This window comes from Diabrotica undecimpunctata, chromosome 4 (genome assembly GCF_040954645.1).
Source record: "Diabrotica undecimpunctata isolate CICGRU chromosome 4, icDiaUnde3, whole genome shotgun sequence".
NCBI classification, from domain to species: Eukaryota; Metazoa; Arthropoda; class Insecta; order Coleoptera; family Chrysomelidae; genus Diabrotica; species Diabrotica undecimpunctata.
This window is the reverse complement of record NC_092806.1, coordinates 75,758,062-75,771,171: the sequence shown is the minus strand read 5'-3', so window position 1 is coordinate 75,771,171 and position 13,110 is coordinate 75,758,062. Positions and strand designations below refer to the sequence as shown.

Below are 13,110 nucleotides of genomic sequence, written 5' to 3'. Positions count from 1 at the left end.
CTAGAGGTAGGGCAGGACAGTCATCATCGGAACTGAGCCAATTAGCACCAGCTCCGTGCTAATTTCGGACCTCAAGGAGGACTTCGCTGGGTCACCGAAGTCATTCGGGAGTATCCTTCCAGACAACTGTTTCACCTAGGAGGACAGTTGGTTTTTACTTCAGAACTATATATATATCTTGTTTCACCAGTTATAGGTTTTTTTTTATAACATATATATATATATATATATATATATATATATATATATATATATATATATTAATTAATATAACTCCCCTTGGTGTAAGGTATCGGTAAGTTTGAGCTCAAATTCTACCCAGAGATTATCTTCCATTGTTTTTTTGTATTAACCATTTATTTCATTATTTGTTTACTTAACTAATTGTTTTTTATATTTCATCTTGCGTTATTAACTCCGGTTATTATCCCTTCAGGATAATAGACCGTTTCAATTGTTTAACTTGGCTTGTTCCCATTTATATATATTATTTTGTTTGTATTTGAATTTAGAGGTGTTTAACAATCTTGTTGGTCATATTGTAGGTTAGTATGATATATTTACTTGGCTATACGTTCTTCAAACGTTAGCATTATTTTTTTTTAAGGTTGTTTTTAACCTAGATGTAGGTTGTACACTCTATATCAGAGTTATTCTGTCTAGTTTTCAACTTTTTATTATAGTTGTTTTCAACATTTTTTTTTAAATATTATATTGTGAAATTTTCATATACTTTTTGGTAACTTAGAGATTGTCAGAATCTAAGAAGTTATATTTAATAAACTTGAATTTGTTTTGCATATAATTTTTTATTAATATTTCCTTACCTTTTTACATTTACAGCATTTTTGTTTATTAAATCAACTTTAATTAATATTAGCAGTATACGATACCTGGAAGAGTGACTGTTACTCTTTTTAGAGTATTATCCCTCTTCTGGCGCCCTCAATTTGTTTTCTTTGTTAATTTTCATTATATCTATTCATTTTTCTTATCTTCTTTTCTATCCATCATACATATTTTCCTGATTTACTGTCTTTAAAAGGCATGCAAATTGGCCGTATCCATCCTTGAGTTTCTAGTGGTCATTCTCTTGCCTACATTGCTAGCCTAGCCACATTCCGTTCAATATTTTTTTTTCATACTTCTTTACTTAATTGTTATCTATTTTATCCCATATATATATAGACCACTCTTCTTATACCTCTCTCCTCCTACACACCCCAGTATTTTGCTACAACGTAGCTTTTTAACAGCTCGTTCATGAGAACCATAATGATAGCGAAAAAACTGGACAATACTCATATTGTAAATTATGTCCAACATTGCGACCTAACATTAATATATCTTCTTCACGTAATTAATTGATGATAGCAACAATTTCGTTATTGTGGAATATATTTTTGGCTTTACGGGAAGCAATCAACAATTTGCGTGTGTCGCATAGTTTTTTGTATTATCTCAATACACATACTCAGTGGGATTATCGTTGTATATTAAATGAGAAGCATCGACGAGCCCTGGGCCCTGATTCTAATTGAGATTTCGACTCAAAACATGTCGAAATTAATATGGCGACGTCGAAATGCGACTTTGTGAACCTTGTGGATTTCAGCTGAACTAACCAAACGACGTCACTAATTTTCAATTTATCGAAATTAATTTCAACTTCAAGAAAGTGTTTGAAATTTCATTTCGAGTCGAAATTAATCTGACATTTGCTGGTTTTGGAGGAATTAGGATAGATATCCGACGCTCACAACGGAGGATAAGAAGAATGTTACGGGATACTCAAAATTCGTTTTTCACTAAGTGATATTCAATTTAGTCAGCAATTCCGGCTTAATAAACAAGCTGCAAATTATTTGATAAGGGTATTAGAACCATATTTGGAAGAGGGTGTTTATGCCTCTAGGATACCCAAAAAGTTTAGGGCAAGTATATTACTAAGCTGCGGTAAATTTAAAAATATATTAGAATATAACCACTAAGTCAAATCTTAGTGGCTATATTAACCTTTGTGGTTATAACTTAAGGATCTCCCACATCGCCTTTTTTCTTTCCTTGCCATCTTTTCTTTCAATTCAAAATATAATTGCGAATGTCCACTATTTATGATTTAACAACTCAAACAAGAAAAAAAAGACGTTCACGTAACGTAAACAAAACAAACATTCAACAAGCGTAGTGCAGCGTGCAGCCAATAAACAAGAGGGCCAACCCAAATTTTCAGCAGTGTCAAAATGATAAAGTAAATATCCCCAGTTTTAACTACAATCGAAATTAATGAGAATCGCTAGCGATTGCGACTGTCATGGCGTAGTCGCTTTTAAATTTCGACATCGAAATGAAATAGAATCAGGGCCCTGATCTTTGGACGCAGATGGCGAAGATAATGATATTCGAGAAGGAGGTGTTGTTAACGATGATTAACGAGTCATTTTTGCTACACGAACAACACCTTCGAAAGGTAGCAGTTTAATGCAGTAGGTAGAGTTTTTGGCGGTTTTACTTTTTATAGCATTAAATTTATAGCGTGTTTAATAAATTAATTCATCTGTAATTTTTTCGAGTCCGATTTGTCTCTCTTTTTTGAAGAGAGGTATTATGATGCTTGATATCAATTCTTTAAGAATTCTGTTTTGTACAATTATTTTGTGGATTACTTTTAATAGTTTTCTGGTCAGATCTGGTCCTTCGTATTTTAGGAATTCGTTCGGTATTCTGTCCTCTCCTGGTGATTTTCTACTTTTTTATTGGCCTTAATGCTTCCTTTACCTCTTCCTCCTAAATATTTATTTTTTCGTTTGTCGTCACCTCTGGTGTTGGTGGTTTATTATCGTCAGCTTTAGCAAATAAAAATCGAAAGTAGTCTGCCCATGTTTCCTTTTAAATATATTGCGTATAGTAGCCAGGGAAACGAATAAAAGTCAGCACTAAGGGGCGACCGTTAGCTTTATCTAATAAAAACCCCTAAAGTAGCACTTATATTTTATATAAAAATGAACAGAATTTATTACTTAAGGGCTACGTTGACAATCAAAATGCATGTTTATTATTAATACCGGCGCAACCAGAGCCTTTATTCTAACCGAATTTCTGAACGAAAAACTACAGCGAACTAAAAAAAATAACTTTTCAAATATTTGACAAAAATAGCACAAACTGAAATTATTGCAAATGAGATTTTCTACAATTTCTTTTTTACAAATTTTTACAAAAACCGATCTAGAGAAGATTTCAGTTATTAAAGATTGGTCTAAGCCAGGTAATAAGAAGGAAATGGGAAGTTTTCTTAGACTCTTTTCATATTACCGAAAATTTATTAAAGATTGAATTTGACTGAACACCCGATTGTCAAAATGTCTTCGTAAATTAAAAAAAAAAAAGCAGGTAAAAGATGACTACAACGAAGCGCAAATACGTAGATACATTTTTTAAACCATATTTATGGTTATTTTTTTAATTTACCTGAAATACACCAACAATTGCTCCTCGTTTTCCTTCCCAAAACTCTGGATTAGGTTCAATTTTATCTAACATATCAAAAGCTTTAGCTGCATACCAAAATTCTCCCATTCTGTAGCAGTCGTTGGCTATTAAGAGCAACAAATTAAAATTTTCTGAGTTATTGTCCATCTTGTTATATAGTTCCCAAGCTTGTTGTGGCTTATTGTTCATAATGAAACATCTTGATAAATTCGATATATAGATGTAATCATTTTTAATCCGAGGATCACTGATCAAGAGGAATATTTCTTCGGCTTCTTTTAATTGATTACAAGCTGCTTTGGCTTGACCGAAATTAAAGTTAAAAGTATCATCTTAAAAAAAACAAAAAAATTAGTAAATAGAATAGAAATGTATATGTAACTATATATGCACATATATATACAGACATATATATACAGACATATATATATATATATATATATATATATATATATATATATATATATATATATATATATATATATATAATTATAATATTAAATTTGGAACTAGATTTTATTGTCCATTGAAATCAACGTTTGAAACCCTTGTCTTTGTCTTGATTAAACTCACATAAATATGATAAAAGTAATAGGACAGACGTTACCAATCATGAAAAACAAGATCAGATTTATATATTATGGAAACGCTATTTTAACTATTTATAAATTCAATTATTTTTGTTAAAAAATTTTTCAAAATTACTAAATTTAAAGAAACATTCATTAGATATTTTCTAAAATAGTTTTTAAGATGTTTAGCAGTTTAGATTTACTAACAAAACTAATTTTATTTGGTGAGTTAAAATTTATTTTTCTAGTTTCACTTTGTAAGATTTTTTGTATTTTTTTTAGAAGCTCTTGATAAAGATTGTAAACACAATTGAAAGCTTGACATAAAGAATATTGCACCAATAGCTCTTTTATTGACTCCAACCCATAAAAAACATATATATATATATATATATATATATATATATATATATATATATATATATATATATATTAAGCCTAGAGCTAAGATTAATACTAGGATACAGGAATTAATACTATTAAACTCGACAGTCTTCCGAGTTGAATCGCGTCGGTTATCACTGCGCCGAGCTTTGGACACCCTCTTCGATGTCTTCTTCAGGGCTTCCGAAGTCTCAATCTCCCGAACTTCCAGACACTACTACACTGCTCTACTCTAAGTGACGCATTGATATTTATATATATATATATATATATATATATATATATATATATATATATATATATATATATATATATATATATATATATATATATATATATATACATATATATATATATATATATATATATATATATATATTTATATATATATATATATATATATATTTAAAATATATTCAATGGTTGAATTTCAGAGGTTTGATCGGTCAATAATTATTGTCAAATGAAAGTCGTCAACTACTTCATTGCTTTAATAGAATACGTTTCGCTTTTATTCTTTTTTGTATCAGTTCTCTACAAATAGAAATGATCATAGAATATAAATAAAAAAGGAACAACGTTCATACTTACAAAACCAATTTGTAGGTTTTTATGATGTTATAAAAACTCTACGATAACTTAACAATAAAACTTAACTAACTAAACGAGAAAAAAAAACAAAAAACACAAGAAAAACTGTATAAGAGCACTATTCTATCTATTATATCTAGTTCACTCACTAGTAGTAGTGAACTAGTGAGTGAACTAGAAGTGACTAGTGAGTGTAGTAGTGTCTGGGGGCTCGGGAGACTGAGACCTCGGAAGCCCTGAAGAAGACTGGTGAGTTTAATATTAATTTTTATAATAATAATAATATAATAAATAATATTAATTATATATATACATATATATATATATATATATATATATATATATATATATATATATATAAAATCCACAAGAAGATCATAACTGTACAGTACTATGAGCACTAAATCTGAGATATTTCTCGTTAATTAATACTAATCAGTACTAATAAAGTTCACATAATTATCCCACTCCTCTTTAAATACGCGTTGGTAAGCTTCTTTTATCAACCGTTCTACCGTTTTTTTCTTTAAAATCGACTTTGTTTAAAGCCACATACTTTTTAACGTGACTCCACACCATCTCAATCGGGTTCAGCTCACAATGGTAAAGCGGCAATCTCAAAATCTTATCGCCATATTTTTCTGCAATTGTTTCAATTTTGTACTTGTCGTACTCGTCTCTAAATGCGGCAGCAGTATCCAATAATTCACTTTTAAGGCAATCTTTCTCGAAGACAATGTTCTTTTCGATTAGCCAATCCTTGATTTGGCTTTTGTTCCACAATTTTTTCGGGAAATCAAATTTTTGGGAGTGATATGACCCGTTATCGACAACGTTTTCTTTGTCTTTCGGCAAATTTGGAATTAATGTCTTCTCAAATCATTCTTCATACAGATCCCCGTCCATTTCGTCGTGGTAATCAGCGGTTCCCTTCTTGGCTAAGAAGGTTAATTCAGCCAATGCCACAAAACCAGTTTCACTTCTAGCATGAAGAAGAACAAACCGAGGACCTCTCTGGGTTAAAGCTTTCAGTCCAGTAGAGAGCCCTTTTATGAAGACATCTCGTGGATTCTTGATCGTGGTGTCCTTTCATTCCTTTTTGACTGAAGCACCGACGTTAGCCTAAGACCCATCGGTATAAACGTCCACTCTGCTCGCCGTGCACTTTTTATTTTGTCAAGTTGGGGCTATTCGACTCCACAATCCAGTGTCTTATTCACTAGCGGTCTAAAAAGACCTGCTTCGTCGAACTAGCTGGTCCTCCCTATATCCGGCTATTTATTACTTACGAATACTATACGAACTCTGAAACTTCTGTTGGTTAGGTACGATGCAAGGAAACACGACATCGCTTCACTAAATCCGTATTCGTTTATTTTACACAGCAAGCCTTCATGCCAAACTCTGTCAAAGACCTTGCTGACATCAAGAAAAGCAGCTGCTGTATACATTTTTTCGTTAAACACTTTCGTTATACATTCCGTTGGACGCAGTACCTAGAGGTCGCATGAATGTTCGGACCTGAGCCCCAACCGTGCTTCAGGTATGATTCCGATTGTTTCAGATTCTTCTTTTAGCCTGATTAGTATTATTCTTTCTGCGACTCTACTTATTGATTATAGTAAGCTAATTGGCCTATAATTTTGTTTTACAATAACAGTTTTAGCATGTTGTTTATTATGTTTGTCAAATAGACTACCGCTTTTACTGGTAGGTTTTTGAGTGCTCTGTTTGTGATGTTTTCAAGTCCTTGTGCTTTCTTGGCGTTGGTCATTTTTATTAATTATTTTATCTCTTCGGGGAAAGTATGTGTTATACCTATCTATCCCTTTCTTTTCTTAGAAATCTTCCTCTTCTTTCTACTTCTTCTACGAAGTCTTAGTCTTCGTTGGGATGGTAGTTGTTCCTACATCCCATTTTAAGCGTGCCTTTTAGTACTTTCGCTTTTTTTTCTGTATATACAATTTCATTCTCTCCACGTAGGGGTAAAATTAACTTCCTGTCTTTCGGTAGTACTTTTGAAAGCTTCCAGAATACAGATTTATTTTCGTTTAGCTATTGGATTAAGTTGTCCCATGTTCATTTCTGGGTTTTTCTAGTTGTTTCTTGACTGCTCTGTTTAGCAATTATCTTGTTTTCTTGATTTCTTGTTCTGTTAGATCTTCTTCTTTTCCTGATTTTTTCCTTAATCAGATCGTTCAGTTAATTACTAATGTCTCTGAATCTTCCTTTTATTGTTGTGGTTTCTTTTTTTTTGGTGCTGGCATCTATAGCATGCTCCGGATGCTCCGATGTTTTCACTCAGAATTCTTTTGAAGTTTGGCAAACTTTTTTCTTCTTCTTCTGTGGTTGCAATTGCTCTGTTTGTGTTGCACCCAGGATCATTAGAATTGGATTATGTGTTGTATCACCCTAATTTAGTAAAGGTATTTCGTATTGTTGACCCACGTTGTGTATAATTGCTATACCCGGGTAAGTAAAATGTCCATCCTGTCCGTGCAAGCATGTTGGTTACACTAGTCCTATTATGTATGTGTTGTTTCTGTGTTCGAGATAGCTACACAGTAGTCTCTCGTTACGATTTGTTGTTCTAGCATACGCTGAAATTGTTTCTAGGGTATCATTTCCTGTCATGATCTTTACTATGATGGGTTCCATAGTAACTAAGCTATCTGGTATAGGAATTAGATGATCTTTTATTCCTTTTTTACCAGAATTGCTATACCTCCTGATAGTGTCCTCTGATTATTTCTATAGATACCTTAGCCGTAAAATTTGGCTCTTATTGTATTCGTTAGTTTTTTATCTTGTAACGCTATGATATCTAGTTTGAGTATGTTGGTAAACTCATTCAGAATATTGGTTTTTGTTTTCAGTCCTCCTGAGTTTCCAATTCGTAGATCATCCGACTGGTAGAACGTTGAATTATTGTTGACCGAAGCTTTCCAGTGCAGTCATGAAATTTGACATTTTTTAAAGCATTCGGGAGAAGTTATTCAACTAATTGTTTAAACTGTTGCAGGGATTGTTGTAGCGGTGCTTGGTATCTCGACTTGGTTTGGGGCCTTTTTTGTCGCTTGCGCATAGCTTATGTTCTTATATACTGATGTACTTTGTACACTTCTGCTCCTGGTTGGTTGTAGAGCCACTGGTTTGTTTCGGGTGCTTTAAAATAATCTCTATAGTTGGAAGTATGTGCTTTACCATAATTTGCAAATTTTGGATCTGTGTTGCGATCCTTTTTGCACTCCCAACTTATATTATTTTCACCACATTTCACGCATCTTGAGCTGCAATGACAAGCCTTGGACCCATGATAAAATCCTTGGCAGTGGCAACACTGCATGACTTCTTTTTTGTTTTTTATTTCTTCTTGGGCCTGCGTAGCGCAAGCGGTAGGATGCTTGACTCGCAAGCCGGTGGTCCGGGGTTCGAATCCCACCGCCGGCAAGAACATCTAGACATTTTAAAAATGTCTATAGGCCCCAGGTCGACTCAGCCTGAATAAAAATGAGTACCTTGGGTAAAACCAGGGGTAATAATAGACGGTTGAAGCGTAGCACTGGCCATTTTACCTTCCTTGTATACCGTAGGCCCTAGATATAGAAGACTACCCTGCTATACTCCCAAAGCCGCGACAGCGGTATAAAACGGGAGACTATTATTATTATATTTCTTCTTCTCCACAAATTCGCATGTAGCAGAGGTCCGTTATTTTCTTTATTTTATCGTCGTCGTCTTTTCCTATTTTTATTAAGAAGAATAGTAATTTTTTCTTTTTCTCTTTTTATATTATATTCGATACTCTTCGACATCGACTCCTTTATGTTGTATTTCATTTTAAACTGTTACTATACCAGTCGTTTCTAATAGTTCTCTGATTTCCACTCTTTTTATTTTTTCTATGCTCTTGGTATGTAACATACTCAATTTTCTTCTTATGGTCATATTCCTCTAATAACTTTAGCATACCAAGGAAATCCTCTTTGCTTTTCGTTTGGATAAAAATTTACCTACCTCACTTTTATCTATTTAGCCGATGCCTTTTTGGACGGCTTTCTTTAATATCTTTTAGTTTTCGCCAATATATTTTAGTATAATTGCAGGCAGTTTTCGCCCTATCTTTTTTGTAGTTTCTTTTTCGTTACTATTCACTGTAGGTTGTGCTACCTCTTTGTTCATTTTTTTTTGCATTTTCTACATTTTATCATCCATCTCCTTGTCGTCTTCCTGGTCGTCTTTGAAAATTGTCGTCGTATATTATTTTAATTTAATAGAATAATATTTTATAGCAAATACATCTCACGGTAAACTAATCGTGGGACAAGACATGGTCCTTCATCGAGCCGAATATAACTAGTGGTTTTCGTGTCGTATTTGAAGAACTGGGCTTAGTTATTGTCGAAAAAAGAAAACTTTTTATTGTATTGTGATTTATCGCTTTAAATCAAAGTAAAGTGACCGTGAGTGAAGTGTCTCAAGAATAATTTATCGCCATTTTCGTCGGAATTCTCAAGGATTCATCACATATCGTCGTCGTATTCCTGTGCCATCACCAACAACGGTCATCATTGCATTAAATCAAATTGTAGTTGGCAACACGAGAAGTATCGAAAATCACCAATTCAAAGTAAGTCATGCGAACCACTCAATTAATCTATTCTTTTTGCTGTATTCTTTCTACTACTCATAAAAATTAATATGCTCTCTATTACGAGTTTACTAAAAATTAATTAGTAGGAATTTGATAAACTGATCGTATAATTTAAATTGTTTATTACCGTTTCGTCGTGACAAATTTTGGTTTTTTTGTTTTTCTTTTATTTTTTATTTATATATATTATAAAAATTTAAAATGACCTAAGAAGCAGTTAAAGCCCTTAATGTCAAACGCGGTAATGCCAAGCGATCTTTAACGAGATATGAAAATTTTTTAAATAAATACAATCCTGAAACAGATTTTTTATGCTTAGAAAAACGGTATCAGGACATAGAAAAGGTTCGGGAAAATTTTGAAATCGTTCAAAAGGAATTAGAAATATTACTTAAAGAATCAGATGAACTTAATAATTATCGTATACAATTTGAGGAACAATATTATAGAACACACGCAGTCGCCGCAAATTTTTTGTCGGGTCGGATTACGAAAAAATTAAACAGAAAGTCAACTGTGGATGATTCACCACCAGAAATAATATTTTCTAGCTTTTCTTCATCTTCCAACTGTCACACTTGTCATCAAAAACACAATAGTTTGTTACATTTAAATAAACCAAAAAAAAACTTCGAATAACAATAAAAATACAAACACGGATATACTTAGTGCTAGCGTAAATTTGCACGCTCATGTACCCACGGAAGTACTAGCTAACGCAGTGGTAGATATCGTAAACAGTCGCGTAAAAGCCAAAACTTGTCGAGTGTTTTTGGACGCTGGTTCTCAAGCACATTTTATTATCGAATCCGTGGCTCAATTTTTGAATTTAGATCAAAAGCCCGTTAATATCACAGCTTCCGGGATAGATGATTTGTCGACTAAAATAACAAATTCTGCACAAGCCACAATCAAATCGCTTTTTAGCAAATTTCAAAAAACTTACCAAAAAATATCGTGTTAGCTGATCCTGAATTTTGCAAACCCGCAAAAGTAGATGCTCTTTTGAGAGTACAATTATTTTACAAACTTCTCAGTGTAGGTCAAATATTGTTGAAAAATTAGCCTAATGCTGTTCTGCAAAAAACTCAGCTGGGTTGGATTGTTGCAGGTGAAATAAATAATTCGTCTCGATTGCAAAATATTTCGTGCCATCTTTCATTAAATCGCTTCTGGGAAATGGAAGAAATTCCAAGCATCAAAGTTTTGTCACCGGAAGAAAAAGCATACGAAGAGCATTACGACTGTCACACTACTCGGGATGTTAATGGTGGATACATCGTAAGGTTGCCATTTAAAGACAAAAAATCGAAATTAGGTGATTCATACAGTAGCGCGTTAAAACGTTTTTATTCGCTAGAAAATCGTTTCCGCAAAAATCCTGTTTTGGAACTGGACTATTCTGCTATTTTGACTGAGTATGAGAAATTAACACATGTCGTACACAAATGACGTAAATGGCAAAGAAATTGGATTTTATCTTCCTTATCACGCGGTATTAAAACAAGATAGTATCACAACTAAAACTCGCGTAGTTTTTGACGGCTCAGCGAAAACGTTGAAAACGAAAACGGGAATATCGCTCAATGATACATTAGTGGTCGGTCCCAAGCTGCAGGATGACGTATTTGTCATTCTTCTTCGTTATCGTCAACATATATTCGTATTGGCAGCCGACGCAGAAAAAATGTATCGACAAATTCTCGTATATCCCGATGACGTAGTTTACCAAAAAATTTTGTTTCGTAAAAATCCACAAGAGCCAATTAAAACGTACATTCTTAATACCGTCACGTACGGTACCGCTCCAGCATCATATTTGTCAACTCGGACTTTTAAGCAATTAGCTCAAGATGAGGGTTTTGCGCATCCTCTCGCAGCTATCGCATTTACGTCGATGATATTCTCACTGGTGCAAAGACTCGCGCAGAAGGATCCGCCTTGCGAGAAGATATATCGCATTGTTAAAAAACGGCGTTTTTCTTCTTCGAAAATGGGCATCAAATGATAGCTCTTCAATAGTCAATCAAAATAAACAGGCTGGGAGTACTCACATGTCTCTAGATCCTGATGGCCACCATCAAGGCATTAGGAATTCAATGGAATTCTCGCAAAGATACTCTGTTTTATAGCTCGAGCATTTCAAGTATCGACATTGTAACGAAACGCTCTATTTTGTCGCAAATCGCAAAATTGTTTGATCCGCTGGGATTGTTGGGCCCAAATGTGCTGGAAATTAAGAGTAACCTGGGATGAATCACTTCCTCTCGAAATTCACGATTTATAGTTGTCATTTTAGGCTCAATTAAAACTTATCGAACGAATACCAAATCCCGTCAATATCCAAATTCATGGATTTTGCGATGCCAGCAAAAAGGTTTACGGCGCTTGTCTTTATTGTTGTTTTGTTGATGCTGAGGGAAATATTTTTGTGTGATTGATTTGATTGAATACAACGATTGACTAGTCGGTGTCATTGGCAACATAGCCCAGTCTGGTTATACAAAAATCATCGATTTCACGGCAAAATGTTTCGCAGATATCTGAAGCTTTTAAGACATAGGTGGGGGTTACTAGATGACGAATAGATAAAAAGATACTCCTATTTTTACCTTGCCTTTTTTTTAAGCAATAATTTATGGTCAGAATTGGATTTTTTATCTATAAGTTTTTTCCCTTATAATTTAAATAAACAATATTTATACCATTTTTTTATATCAAAAATATCTTTATTTTCCCGTTTTTTCAATTAAAATTGATAAATAATTTACGGAGATATTTGCAAAAAAGCAGTTTTTTTGCACTAATTTATAAATTTAATTAATTTTTTTATTAACAAATTAAAATGTTATTATTACATTTCAACATTGAGGAATGACCGTCCTTTAAATTTGTGCGAAATTTCCCTCCGATCGGTCAAATAGTTTAAAAGTTATTCAATTTGTTTATCCCTGGGACTAATTATTTAAACCGTTGAACTTGCCCTATGAATGATGCTAGACACATTTATCAAATTTCATAGGATTCTTTAAGACCTATACTATCTTAAAAGTTAAATGAATATTGAGTTTTCATCGAAATTATTTACAAAATAAACGTTTGAAAAAGGGGTATGTTTTTTACTTATAAACAATTGTAATAACTTCTATATTTTTCAAGCTACAGACTTGTACGTACAACCATTAGATAGCTGGTAAAAAAACTCACATTTAACAAAAAAAATAAACCTTCTATGAACAATAGGAACGAAGCTAGCGACAATTTTTTGATAATTATATCTCCATTGTTTATAAACATTAAGAAGTAAAATTTACACAAATTTTGAATGAAAATCTAAACTTTATATTGAATTTTATAGCTATAAAATTCATCCAATTTTTCGAAACTTAAAACCTTTCGAAACGAAGTTACTTTCGA

The 13,110-nt window shown here is 32.9% G+C and overlaps 1 protein-coding gene across 1 annotated transcript in view; it reads right to left on the bottom strand.

Annotated features, from left to right (window-relative positions):
* Positions 1-13,110, bottom strand: part of Ttc26 (tetratricopeptide repeat domain 26) — a 139,427-nt gene that overhangs the window by 25,202 nt on the left and 101,115 nt on the right. The window contains exon 9 of the mRNA XM_072529786.1: positions 3,472-3,824. Coding sequence (XP_072385887.1) covers positions 3,472-3,824 — 353 coding nt within the window. The remainder of the gene's footprint in view (positions 1-3,471; positions 3,825-13,110) is intronic.